Raw genomic sequence first — 13,336 nt, forward strand, 5'->3', positions numbered from 1 at the left:
AAAAACTAGATGTGTATGAAACCAAAATAAATAGCAAAACAGAATGCCGCATCTTCCCTTATAAATGAGAGTCCGCTTTAAAAATACTTCTGCCTTGATTCAATAAAAATATGTAGCTTGAACATTTCTTCATAAATTGCGTTAAGGGTCGCAAATTCTTGGAAGTTATCCGCAAAATACACAACTTGAAAGTTTATGCAAATTATGCGCAATGCAATTTGCACCTTGTCATAGGTCTGCTGTTTTCGCGAAGGAGTATATACATTAGCCCTCCAAAGGAGACATGACTCTTGAAAAGGGTTTAAGATCGCAACACGGCAAAGATGTTCAGCTGCACAATTTACTCGGATCGCCACGACCAGTAAACGAACTTCGTACAATTTCTGCTAGCATGTAAAATGTAATCGCCACAAGTTGTTAAAAGACCTGGAAAGTTCTTTGCAAACAAGTTCTACTTAAATGCGTAGACAGCTGTGCTTCATTCTTGAACCAAAATGGTTTAAACTCACAACTTGCGATTAGATTAGGAGGATACCCAACGAAACAACTTGAATAGTAAATATCTAAGCGGAACTCTTGTGCTTTAATATCCTGATTCTCTTGTTTGCATTGTGTCCATTACGCGTTTTCGTAACGTACGATTTGATACTGCGCTGCGAAGTCCGAGTAAACGTTCTCACAGCGTCTAGTTATATGGAAAAAGAACACTGTTTTCTCGCGAGACACAGTGGGCTATCTCAAGGTGGCGTCATCTTGTCCGCTCGGGTAGCCAATCACAGTGCAGGATTTGTTCTTCTTACCCGCTCACAAAGCCAGTCATAGTCAATTAAAATTAAGCGATCTGCTTTAGCAAGATATGTAACGGCTCCAAGTGAGCATCCTTTCATGAGCAAAGTGATTTCGCTTTAGTGTATCAGCATATTTTAAGGCGCTGCAGTAAGTCATTAGACTATGACAATTGAGAAGCCTCGAGTTCAAAGTAAGCCCATCGATGGAAAGTTTAAAGGAAAAAAAGTAGCTTTGATTTCAGATGCAGATACACAAACAAAAAAAGACGTACATTTGGACTTAAGACTATGGATCAGAAAGTATTTATAAGGCTCTCAAAGGGACTAAAGAAAACCTTAAAGATTGAAAGAAACCAGAGGTACTTGGCTAGAATTTCGGTATTGATGAACAATGAAGTTTCACTCACATTATCGGCCAAGGGAGAATAAAAAAATGCATGTAAATTAGTTTGCACTTAGTTCAATGAATTTTTTTCAGAACAGTTCTCCACGGAACCATTCTAGTCATGATAGCTCTGTAACTTAGCTCGGTGTTGCACAAAAGTTTTGGTTACGGGGTAAAGGGAATTTCGTGATTCGGGAATGGCTTAATTTTTTCCCCGTGGAACTAGTTGCCGACAAACCGTTATTTTCCAAAACAATTCAGTTGTGAAAGGCCCAACTTATTTTCTGTGAAAGGTAATCTTGCACCCCCCCCCCCTCACCCTTCACTTCACCACCCTCTATTGTGGGAGTTTAAAGTTTCTGCAAACTAGGAGTTAGGGGTTAAAATGAGGAAGCCATCGGCGTCTAAGGAAGAGCTCCCCTGACTAACCCATTTAACTTTTGGGTGTAAGTTCAGTTGTGAAAAACAACAAAATACTAGTTTCTTTTTTCCCGTACGTTTATTTGTCACTTCAACTCTTTAGTAATAAGCCCCACAGATTTTCAACTAGAAATCTTTCATACAGCGAATGATCCGACCGTGCTAACCATCACCCCCTAACTAAACTTACTACACAATACAGCCTGTTACTTCTTGACACCGGTTATGCGAGCGCGTGAGGCAAGCATGCTTGTTTCGCTTTCGCAAGTTTCGCTTTCTTTCAGGACATGGATCTCCAAGGTAGCTTGACCAGAGCTGGACATAGAGCCGCAAAATTTTAGACCAGAACCGAGGAATCTCCCATGCCAACCATTTGCCTTGAAGGGCTTTGCGTCATGATACAAATCTACGTACTGATTATGGTTGGCGTGTTTGTTTCTAGGGTATAGCTTAGCATTCCACCAGTTCTCGTGCAAGTGATAATCAAACGGGACAGACCACATCACAGCAAGTGTTTTGTCGATGCTTGGAATGTAGTAGGCCAGGACTCCGACAACTCCCGTTGCGACCGGTCCATTGGTCTTGCGAGTCCCGTAAAGTACGGCATACCCTGTGGAAATAGAAAAGAAAAAAAAAAGAAAAAAGAAAGAAAGAAAGAAAGAAGAAACGGAGAAACAATTAAAAATGATTGATCTCGGTTCTCGCAAAATATCATGATTTGTTAGTGGCGAGCAGATCAATTATTTGCCAAAGCCGAAGACAGAGGAAAATAATTCCTCTGCGAGACACTGACGAATCACAATATTTAGCGATAACCGAGCTCAATAACTGTTCTTGAAAATGTTCTTGGGCGCTTTGTTGACAACGGTTTTGATTTCCTTCTTAATTATTAATCTCGGTCCTATTTCAGAGGCTCCAATTCTGAAAAATGGGGATATCACTTGAAAAATCATGTAACAAAACAAGCATGGCGCGAAAAGGTGAAGGAAGAAGATTTGTGCAAGAATCTTGCCGAAAAAAAACCTAAATAGAAATAAAACTGTAATGTAAATGTGAAGATTATTTATAGTGGTCATTCACTTAGCTATAGAAGCAGTAAGCTTAGCTATTTTACAGGCATGCCACTGAAACAAAGGAAACAAACGCTTCAAATAAACGTAGCATAGTTCAAAATCCAACTGGCAGAAGGCAGACCAGTTGGCTGTTTACAAACCGTGACCCAGAATTTGAACTGAGGGATACCGAGAAACAAATCCCGCTAGTGGCATGGTGGAGGCTTTGAACCCGGGACCTCCAGATTACAACACCAGCGCCCTAAACCACTCCGCCACGCTGCCTCCTTTGATGCCTAACAGGGTGAAACGGTCGTGTTGGTCATATTGTGTTGGTCAAGTTCAAGCATGATAACTACTATACTAGCGAGCCTCTGTAAATGCTAAATTCACTTTTTACCATCACGAACAGAATAGGGCAGGTTTTCATCTGCAGTGCCAGAATAAAAGTAGGTAGAACCTTCTTGCCACCTAAATCCACTTTCGTTGTCAAGGCCAACGGCGCATTTGCGTTTTACGTTACTGAGGACATTTAGGAGGCTTTTCAGCAGGCCGATTGTAAGCTGAGCACCTGCAATAATAGTTCCTGCAGCAACTGAAATTAAATGAGCAAGCAAGTGAGATCTTAATAAAAGCCCTGCACAGTCTGTATCAACCGAAATCTTGTTAAAACCTTACCAGAAGTGGAAGCGATCTAAGGAAGCATATAGAAGACGTCTGGTAAGGGTTTGTAAAAATCAACGAATCAAATATCTCGACTTGTTACTTGTATGGTCCACATAACGCTTTCTACCGGACAATTAACAATTATTCCACGAGGGCGCGCTCGGTATGAGATGGTAAATAGCCAACGAGGCCTGCAGGGCCTCGTTGGCTACGATTACCTCATATCCAACAAGCGAGACTGGAATAATTGTTGTTTTAAAAACGTTCCTAAAATATAGAAGACTAGATCAAAATAAACATTAAAAGGCCCCCCAAAATGACGCGTTTGCATACTTAGGACGCATGGCTTAAGACCCATGATGGCTAAGCCAATGAAAACTCTTGAATTGTATTATCCACTAGACAGTGGGGATTTATCCGGAGGAGGGCGTTATCCACCTTTCGAACAAATCTTGCCTGGCCCTTTCTCTGTCGCGCAACTTTGCGCTTACGGAAGAGGGACTCTCTTTCGAAAGCGTAGCGTTGCGGGACAGATAGAGAGTCATAACTTGTATAGTTACTCGTTTAATGACAAACTATTACCGGAGTGGGGTGGGGGGGGGGGGGAGACTCCCAAGATAAGCTGTGTGGGTTTGTGCCGCTGTGAAGGGAATAGTTTTCAAGCAATTTAGTCTGGGACAAATAGATTTGGTCTAGAGTAGAGTATAATTTAACTGACAAGTGGCCAGTATATATAATTTAGTCTAGAACAGGGTTCTTTACCCTGGGTTCGACAATGGAAATTAAAACTCGAAAGTGACTTTGCAAGATATTGGCTTAGTTAACGTATGTTGGACTGCGATAGTGATAAAGTTTCAGCATGGGAAATAGCTCGTCTAGGATAGAGTACGGTTTTTAGTACCTTGTCCAGAATAGGGTCGCAAAATCAAGCTGATCATGGCCTAGTATAGGGTAAGGGTTTCAGTGTCCCCGCGTCACACCCCTACCCAGGCGGGCAAACCACATCTAGCTAGTGTCAGACTACTTTCACTAGTTGGTGCAAGCCCTTGCCATCTTTAGGGGGCTCACCTAGCTGGAGTTGCAACTTCCTATGTTTTCATTTGTTTGTTTGTTTGTTTGTGTTTCTTTTTTTCTGCGACCGTCTCTAACTCGGCTTTACAACTATCGAGACAATTCATTTCATGTGTCCGTCCACTAACTACAATTACTAAAGATCATTTACTTCTGCGCTCGGGCTTTTCGCTGTCTTGGTTTTCCAAGTCCATCGGCTCCTGCGGTATAGCTTCAGCCTTATGAGATCGCTTCAAAAGGGCCGTCAGTTCCTATATAGCAGAAAGTAAAACAGTCAGCTCATTCAGTTGGTTTTATTTCTTCATCTCTTCTTTTGTTATCACCCGATTTTAGAACTACCTTATGTAACTATAGCATCAATAGCATGGCCGAATATCTCCCATAGAAAGTACAGCCAATCGCAATACAGGAAACCCGTTGAATATTCGACGGTATTGCATCAACCTTCCCATCATGCAACGCGCATACGTCACATTGATTGCGTTGCCAATGCATTTCTATGGCGTGGTATAAGACAGTTATGCAACGCCCTCTCGTGGTATACCATGGAATATTCCACTTATCATTTGTATTATCTTGGAATACACGTTCGCCTAAAAGGGTCGGGTGTATACCGAGGAAATGCAGGGACGGGTAGGATATTCCGTGATATACACTATCTCTAAACTGGTAACGGTTAAACACAGATAACGAGAAGCTAAATTTCACACGCTTTCAACAATCGATCACTTACTAAATTCATGTGCCAAATATATCAAATATTGTGAAATGTTACTTTTTTAAAACAGTGAAAGAAATGAAGTAATATGGGGCATTAGCAACAGAAAAGTAAATTTAATTTGTTAAATAATTATTACTCCTTTCATAGTGTCAAAGAAAGCATGTTATTGACCCAGCAGTAATCAGATCATGTGATCTGCGGTTAGTAGTTTCGCAATGATTGAATTAATGAAGCGAAAAGTAAGAAAATTCTATTTCCAAAATAAAAACTTACATTAATATCTTTTTACCTGGCGATTGGGAACCATTTCAGGAAAGCGGGCCAGACCAACATCTGCTAACAATGCCTCAGCTCCCCGCTTTGTAAGGAAAAAAAAGCTAAAATGTTAGAACAAGAATCAGCAATGTTTCAAAAATGCCCCTTCACACATTTTTATTACCAGTAAAAGTTGTTATCACCTTGGTTTTGGGCATTTCTTCTAGTACCTATGTGGAGAAAAATATATCCAAGGGTTCAGCGTTTATTGTTTAGCGTCTGACCCATGCAAAACGTTTTTCTCCCTTTATAAAATGTTAAAAATATAAATAAAATCCTTTTACAGGTACATTTGTGTATTTCAATGAAATTGTGGCCGTTGCAATTTGACTTTCTTGCAAAAGTGTGTCGCAGCATAAATGCCAGATTCTAAAAAGCACCTCGATTTGTTAAAGCTAATGTTCATGCTCTTTCACATTTTACATGATTGTGTTAAAATTATAACTTCATTAATGGCGTAAAACGGACCAAATATATCATGGACATTTTAAGAGAGACGCCATTTAGGGTTGCGAACATAAAGTTTGATGAAAAGCAATAACACAGGTCATTCTTTTTTTTTTGTACCTCTCCATTTGGATCGTTTGCTGTGATCGGCGCAGATCCAAAGGTAGTAGTAGTAACCGAAAAGATTAACAGCAAGGAGAAGACAAAACTGAGGTGGTCCATGTTCAACCTAGAAAACAATAATTATAACCAAAAACATTCATTACCAATGACAAGAAAACTTCTCGCGTCTGAAAAGTCTGTGGTGGGTTAGTTTGGTTCAGTGATTCTAAAAATCTATCTATAATAATTATAACATGGAATAAACAAACAGTACGTGGAGGAACATTATCCTATGTATTCTAAGGTTTTGGTATGAATAATTCAAATTTGTAACTTACATTTGCAGGAGCGTGGGCGCTTTACGTAAACAAATCTGTGCTATACTTGGCAAGGGATGAGAAGATGGTATGATGCATTTTCCGCTTGGTTAATTTTTTTCGTCCGTAATTAGGTAGAGAGTTATTATGTTGCGTCTGAAAGGTCTGTGATGGGTCAGTTGGGTTCAGTTATTCTCAAAGGAAAACACCGTTTCGGATCATAAATCGCTGAGAGGGTTGTAGATGCGAGAGAAAGCTCACATCTCGATTGTTCTCTAATTTATGTTTTGTAGAGTTTAAAGCGCCAATTCATAATTCACAATTATTCCCTAAAATATCTGCACATCCAGAAAGCATGTTGCTCTCACAAACAGACTTCCCGAAAGCTGCTTTCGGGAAGCAAGCTGATGCTTGTTAAAAAAATCAATTTAGAGACAAAAAATATACAAGAAAGAAAAAACTGAGCTACTGTTTTCCACGCTGTACATGTATCTGTTTCTTCACGACCTGATAAGCTTCTATGTGAAATCGCTTTGTTACATCTACCATGGAACCCCGCCGCATCCAAGAGAGTTCCATTTTTTCTATTTCGTCGCTAAATTTTGTCTTTGTTTCTATTCGGTCAAAATATTTCTAGCCTCGTTCCGTTCCGTTTCTGCACTTAGTAGCTCATTTTTGCGTACTTTTTTTGCATACTTACGGTGCAAGGTGTTTTCTCAAAATGACATTTTCTGTTTCTACATCGATGAAAGAGAACTAGAAAGGGAGTTGAGGAAAATTACGTGACTAAATTCATGAACAGAGTTGGAAGTTTTATTGCTAGTTTTCTATATATTAAAGACTCACAAAAATAAACTGTTGTTTAACATAGCTATTTCGTATTGCCCACTTAAAGTTACGTGAGGTTTTGGCGTCTCGCAGTGCTGCTTTACCGTAGTTTCCAGTCTGTAGTAACCTCATCTTGTCAAAAAATACAGTCTCCACGTTTAAGGACGAGAGCAATTCAGTCGAAATTGCACCTTCACTGTGTGTGACTAATCAAACTTCCCTTTATAGTGGAGGTTTTCAATACAACTTGTAGATAGCGAAGAATTATGTTCTTTGCTTAACCTTATTCAGTTTTACTTGAGGATAACGAATATGTTTTTGAGAACAAAATATCCTAATGCATATCAAGGTGTATAGTACCAGCTTACTTTATCAAGAGGAACTTCAAATAGGAGATACAAACCTACTGTTTGTCTTGCTCACTCTGTACTTTGATGAAAATTTTCAGCAACAGGTAAGATCGTCTTTTCTAGAAACGTTTCCGAAAAGAATGAGAGCCCGTATTTTCTGTGTTTGCTTTTCAACGGTCCTAATTAGACGGGAAACTGACAGGTGCCAATAGTCAAATTCGTTAATAACGTGCGGATGATACCTGGCAGACAAATTGTTTCCAAAATAGTTTTCAAACAGCGCGACGCCTAGAGATATTTTTCCAGTGGAGGGAGGGCTTTCGGTGTTCAGTAGCTACTTATATAATCTAAATTCGCTAGAAAACTACTGATTATTTGTTACATGTAATCCAACTTAAACTTGATCAGAAAGGAAACATTTGTATTTGGTTACCAAGGAAATCATGTCTTCTGTTCAAAATCACCGATGATATGAAAGATGAGATAAACAAAGAATACGTACAGGCAGAATTACCTTTGTGTTTAGTCTGAGGAACTTCCTTCAATTTATTTGTTTTTGCGAACAGTTATGCCAAGTCAACTATACTTGCGGTTCTTGTCATCGTTTGGTCGAAGTTAAATACTTAAGGTGCAGCTTTAGCTTACAGCTTTCTTTGAAAACTGAACAGAACTACCGCCCGAAGTAGACTTTGCAAACAGCACATGACTATTTCCATTTCTTAAGGGTAGGAAAAGTTTTTGATGATAACATTTTCTGATTGAAGCTTTTTGATTAAAATAGAAAGCTTAGAATATGCATATATCTCTGATAATTTTTCGTACACCTAAAGTTAAGCATTTATAGTTCAAGAGCCATTCCCACACTAAAAAATTCTGGATTGTGGTCAATGTTCTCAACGAAATCCACCTTAAAAATACACGATTTGAAACAAAGGAGAACAAAACTTTTTTTAAGTGCGTAGAAACACGCAGAGATGTTTGCTGTTACCAGGACATCAATATATCTCTTAAGCATACCTTACATGAAACTCGAGTTGAAAATAAGATAGATATGTCGTGCGATATGAAATATTTTGGTAAACAAGAAAAACAATTAATGGCTGCCGACAAACGTATTTGCAAATATCTTTAAGTAGTTACGATATTATCAATTGAGAAAAATACTGCAAAACGTCCGATTAAAAACATCTAAGGTGAGGCGATGCCATTGCAGTGATCTAAAGCACAGTCAATAGAAGAGAAACGTTGCTTTATAAAACTTGCCCGGTTTGAGTCAGCATGAAAAAAAAGTCCTTTTATTGCTTTTGTTATCTTTCCAGACGATGCCATTCTAACAGCCTAAAGCACAGTCAATTAAAGAGAATTTGCTTTATAAAGCTTCCACGATTTGAGTAAGTATAAGAAATAATATGTCAATCTATTGCTTGTTATACCTTTTCAATTTCTTAGGATGGGCGTAAGATCAGTTATTGCAAAATAAATATAAGGAAGCGTTTGCTAATTAATACTTCCTCTGCGTGGTAAAACTGCTGGTGTAACAGAGCATGTTTCCACTCTGAACAATGAATATATAAGTCCAGTTAAATTAAACAGCCAAAAGACAAAATGCATCCCTTAGCTGGGGGGAAACAAATGTATACAATGTAGGTAAAGGGGACAACATTTTAATAATCATATCAACTAACAGGTAAATTTCTAAGTTTCTAAGCTACCATTTTAGAGATGTCTACATATGGTTTTCACTGGAGGGAACAATCACTCGCCAGTCGGAGTTCGTGAGGTCTCTAACTGGGGGCGTAGTAATCATTAGGGTTGGAGGTCTAATAATTAAATTTAAAAAAGGCGTTTTACTTAATTATATCACTTTGCTCTTAAGTCTCGTCCCGAAGGGCGAAATGGACCGGAAGAAGGTTATTTGGTGGCGAGTAGCACTTTGTAAGTAACCATGTTTATGAGCGAGTTATTGTAATAATGACAACGATGTCATCCTAAAATAAAAGGATTATTTTAAGTTCTGGGTAAGCGCATCTTGGTGGGAAATAGAGTTGAAACATTTGTGACTTACCCGACTCAGATGCGTTGACCGAATAAATTGACAAACTACAATGACAAAATGTAAGTTTTCTGCGGACTATTAAATTAAGCTATGTATTATTCACCAGGAAATAGGCAATGAGTAAAACTTGTCTTGCTGTTTTAATTAAACAAGGTGCTGGTGATTCTGCGTGTAGCCTAATAATGCTACAAGAAACACACAATAGCGAAATGTTAACCGAACCAAAAGTAATTTTCTAACTCACTGGACCTTTCATTAACGGGTAAGTTCACGATTGAACGATTGAAGAAACCAAACCTTCCAACAAAGGACTCGAGTGATATACCTACTGGTAATACTAACAGGTATTCATTGTTTAGAGATATTTTTCCAGTGGGGGGAGAGCTTTCGGTGTTCAATAGCTACTTATATAATCTAAATGCGCTCGAAAACTACTGATTATTTGTTATTTGTCATCCTAAAATAAAAGGATTATTTTAAGTTCTGGGTAAGCGTATCTTGGTGGGAAATAGAGTTGAAACATTTGTGACTTACCCGACTCAGATGCGTTGACCGAATAAATTGAAAAACTACAATGACAAAATGTAAGTTTTCTGCGGACCATTAAATTAAGCTATGTATTATTAACCAGGAAATAGGCAATGAGTAAAACTTGTCTTGCTGTTTTAATTAAACAAGGTGCTGGTGATTCTGCGTGTAGCCTAATAATGCTACAAGAAACACACAATAGCGAAATGTTAACCGAACCAAAAGTAATTTTCTAACTCACTGGACCTTTCATTAACGCGTAAGTTCACGATTGAACGATTGAAGAAACCAAACCTTCCAACAAAGGACTCGAGTGATATACCTACTGGTAATACTTACTGGTATTCATTGAGTTTTATTTAACCCTGTTTTGAGCCACTTATGGGATCACTTATCAGAATATCGCCTTTTCCGCAGATATACCATTCAGTGCTATTTTCGCAAGGTTTTGACAATACATCACATTACCGGACTAAAACTTGGCTTTCTGGTATGTTTGACTCTAATCAAAGAGAAGGCGACATTAATAAACAAAAATTAAAAAACGTTTATCAGCCGTACATTTCGTTCAACTAGTAGAGATAACTCTAAAAAATATATTTATTCCCAGCAATTCCATAGCTAATTGTGATTCTCAGATTGGGTCTCATTTGGTCAGTCTCAACTGCACTTCTCTTCATTAATCACTGAGGAGAGTTGAGTCACTATTTTTAAGGTGAAACTTTCCAAACCTTTCCTTTTTATTTTAAAAATATCTTATGTAATGTGGTAAGCTTGAAATAGATAACACCTATTGAAACTCCCTCGGACAGAGTGAGTAAAAAAAGCACCAGAGAAGCTTTCCTTGTTATTTGAAAAATATCTTATGTAATGTGGTAAACTTGAAATAGATGACACCTATTGAAACTCTCTCGGACAGAGTGAGTGAAAAAAAAACACCAGAAAACACTTAGGTAAGCTTAAACACTTTCCATGTTTATCAAAAAAAAATTGATATTTTTAAGAAAAGCACAAAATTTTCTCCGAAGCTTTCTTTTTCTCCATAATTCTGTCCAATTGACCATTCTTAGCCTCTAATGAGCAAAATTTGGCTCGATGAAGGAATTCATACATTTTTGGTTAACCACATCATTATTTACAATCAGTGTCACAAAAATGAATGAATATAGAGTTACACATTTACGACGAAATAAAAACACCATTTTTATTCAGTAAACCCTGACCTGCCGTTTATGTCAATTAAAGTGAATTTTCTGGTCTTTCAAGTCGATAACAAATCAATAGAAGGAAATGTAAATTTGGTATTTGAGACGTTCATTGCTATGCCCTTTCGGTTATTGAATTACCGGCATTTTGATCGTGTTTCATTGTGGTAAGAAGTTTCAGAAGGACAATCAAAATGATCGCGCTTTCTTCCACAGCTGTTGTTTGACGGCAAATACCCAAAACAAAGAAGATTAAATGTAGTATTTACAAAGAAAGTAGCTGTGTTAAAAAAAAAAGCAAACAAACAAACAGACAAAAACAAACTTATCCTTTTGCGATACAGAGAAAAGTAGAAAAAGGTCACAGCAGGACATTGTTTTGGCCATTTAGCGAAAAAAATTAAATGATGTCTGAACAGCTGGCCATATGATTTAGTGCAGGCTCGAATAGCGAAACAATGGCTAACTTAATTAGTCTTACTAATATCGTACTAATTACTGCTCTTGAACTGATATGCCACTTAAATCTCTTTATTGGAAGGTTTAATGACACGGCCCGATTTACCTGAGTGTCTAAGGAGTCAAAGCCTTGTTCAACTGTAAAACAGACAAAAAAAGGTTCTGTAGTATTTAGCATGATCGTTGAATCCTGACCTCGAGTAAATGAAAAAAAAATCTACACAAGAGAGAGGCTTCCCTCATAACAAGAAAAGGTATAAAATAACATAAAGAAAAACTGTTGCTATACTATGCAAGCAAAAGTCAATAGGATACGATACTGAGTTTTTTCGTATTTCTGTCTTTGTTGTTTTTTTGGATGAAGTAAAGTTTGAATAGAATGTCTTAGAGCATCAGTTGCTTGTGAATTTCAATAATCTTGTCGTTTTAATAGTTCATGAGCCTAGAGCAAAAGAAAACTCATAACCGTGGCGCCAGTTTAATTAGCAAAGACAAGGTGATTTTTTTTTTTGTTTACCTATCACCTCGCTTTCTTTTCAGTCACACGAGAAAGAGATGAAAGTTATGTGATATGCTAGTATACATTTCATTTGGATATTTTACTTGTTATCTCCTCGGAGGTTTATACCGCGAATTTAGGGTATTGTATGTTGTCCAGGAGTGCACTGTCCACGAGAAGCTCAGCGTAGTGTGAAATTAACTACAAAGTTTGCGGGTGCCTGTAGCAAGCTGTCACTGAGCCGCTGATCTCGTTATGGTTACATATTAAATCCGCAAGGCCCATGATACAGCCTGGCTAAGAGGAAACAGTGTTCTTCAATCGTGGTGGTGAGTGTTAGAAAGATGATTGAATGCATTGCTTAACTTTCTAAAATAGTGTTATCCCGTTATCGCTTTTACCCTGTAGTCGTGTGGACAAGGCAGACTTTCAAAGTGTGTTCAGTGTTAGTTGCTGTAATTATTTCGCCCCACAAACGTTTCAGTCTTTCGCCATGAACAAACATTTAATTCACGGGGTTTAGCTCATGTCGCTACGAAAAAATTAATCTGGGGGAGTTTACTGTTCTTGGTCTGCAGGAATCTATAAGTAATTAAAACAGTTATAATTTTGCCATTGTGCTCATTAAAACTGTTATTCCTCCTCAACGTACTCTAGTTGAATGCCATCGTAAAAATTGAACTTTTTCTTTCTTCAGGATGCTACTCACCTGAAAATCCAATGTTGGAAATTAGTATACAATCAAACTCAACTGATTTCGTAATTCAGTTTTTGGGACTCCCGGATTATTCAGATACAGCAACGTAAATCGACTTCGCTCTTTCAGACGCCGTAACTAATATTTTAGAATATAAGGACTCAGTAAAGGCAGAATCGTGTGCGCTGTGCTGTCAGACGAGATTGTGGTTAAATTTTCGAAAATTTCGACTGGCCAATGGAACAGCATTTTCCGAAATTTCGAGAAAATATGACAAATTCGCGATGCATCTGTATATCCAAATTTTCGAAAATCTCTTACCAAGAATTTCCTGTCCATGTCATTTTTCTCTCCCCGAATTCTGGAATTTTCGTTGAACGGTTCGCACCTTGGGAATACGACAATTTCGGAATTCCAGGTAACTTTCCCG

At 38.0% G+C, this 13,336-nt stretch overlaps 2 protein-coding genes across 7 annotated transcripts in view; one reads left to right on the top strand and one right to left on the bottom strand.

The window, feature by feature from the left end:
• Window positions 1-1,653: 1,653 nt before the first annotated feature.
• Window positions 1,654-9,565, bottom strand: LOC149096255 (DELTA-actitoxin-Afr1e-like). Of its 5 annotated transcripts, XM_089281359.1 has the most exons (8): window positions 7,516-7,628; window positions 6,985-7,040; window positions 5,986-6,094; window positions 5,562-5,588; window positions 5,393-5,461; window positions 4,534-4,633; window positions 3,046-3,240; window positions 1,654-2,203 (listed from the first exon to the last, which is right to left on the bottom strand). In XM_089281359.1, the coding sequence occupies exons 3-8, from the start codon at window positions 6,085-6,087 to the stop codon at window positions 1,800-1,802; spliced, it is 897 nt and encodes a 298-aa protein (XP_089137485.1). In that variant the 5' UTR covers window positions 6,088-6,094; window positions 6,985-7,040; window positions 7,516-7,628; the 3' UTR covers window positions 1,654-1,799. The 5 variants fall into 5 exon arrangements, with proteins under 5 accessions (XP_089137485.1, XP_089137487.1, XP_089137486.1 ...); XM_089281361.1 differs by lacking the exons at window positions 6,985-7,040; window positions 7,516-7,628 and adding an exon at window positions 9,528-9,565; XM_089281360.1 differs by lacking the exon at window positions 6,985-7,040 and having other exon boundaries at window positions 7,520-7,628.
• Window positions 9,566-11,993: 2,428 nt separating this feature from the next.
• Window positions 11,994-13,336, top strand: part of LOC149096256 (uncharacterized) — a 3,226-nt gene continuing 1,883 nt past the window's right edge. Inside the window, exon 1 of one of the 2 annotated variants that reach the window (XM_089281376.1) lies at window positions 11,994-12,538. The gene's annotated coding sequence lies outside the window, so the exon portion shown is untranslated. Of the gene's footprint in view, window positions 12,539-13,147 lie in introns of those variants that run through there. The other variant, XM_089281375.1, reaches the window with a different exon arrangement.

Source organism: Orbicella faveolata, unplaced genomic scaffold (assembly GCF_042242905.1).
Source record: "Orbicella faveolata isolate gen_17 unplaced genomic scaffold, um_ofav_v1 contig_48, whole genome shotgun sequence".
In the NCBI taxonomy this organism is placed as follows: Eukaryota; Metazoa; Cnidaria; class Anthozoa; order Scleractinia; family Merulinidae; genus Orbicella; species Orbicella faveolata.

Bases quoted from the DNA above. Each gene is read 5' to 3' on its own strand.
- LOC149096255 (XM_089281361.1), bottom strand. From the start codon at position 6,087: ATGGACCACCTCAGTTTTGTCTTCTCCTTGCTGTTAATCTTTTCGGTT. The intron at 5,462-5,561 runs GTGATAACAACT...TTCCTTACAAAG, and splicing joins AAGAAATGCCCAAAACCAAG to CGGGGAGCTGAGGCATTGTT. The intron at 2,204-3,045 runs GTAAAAAGTGAA...CTATTTCCACAG, and splicing joins GCCCTATTCTGTTCGTGATG to GGTATGCCGTACTTTACGGG.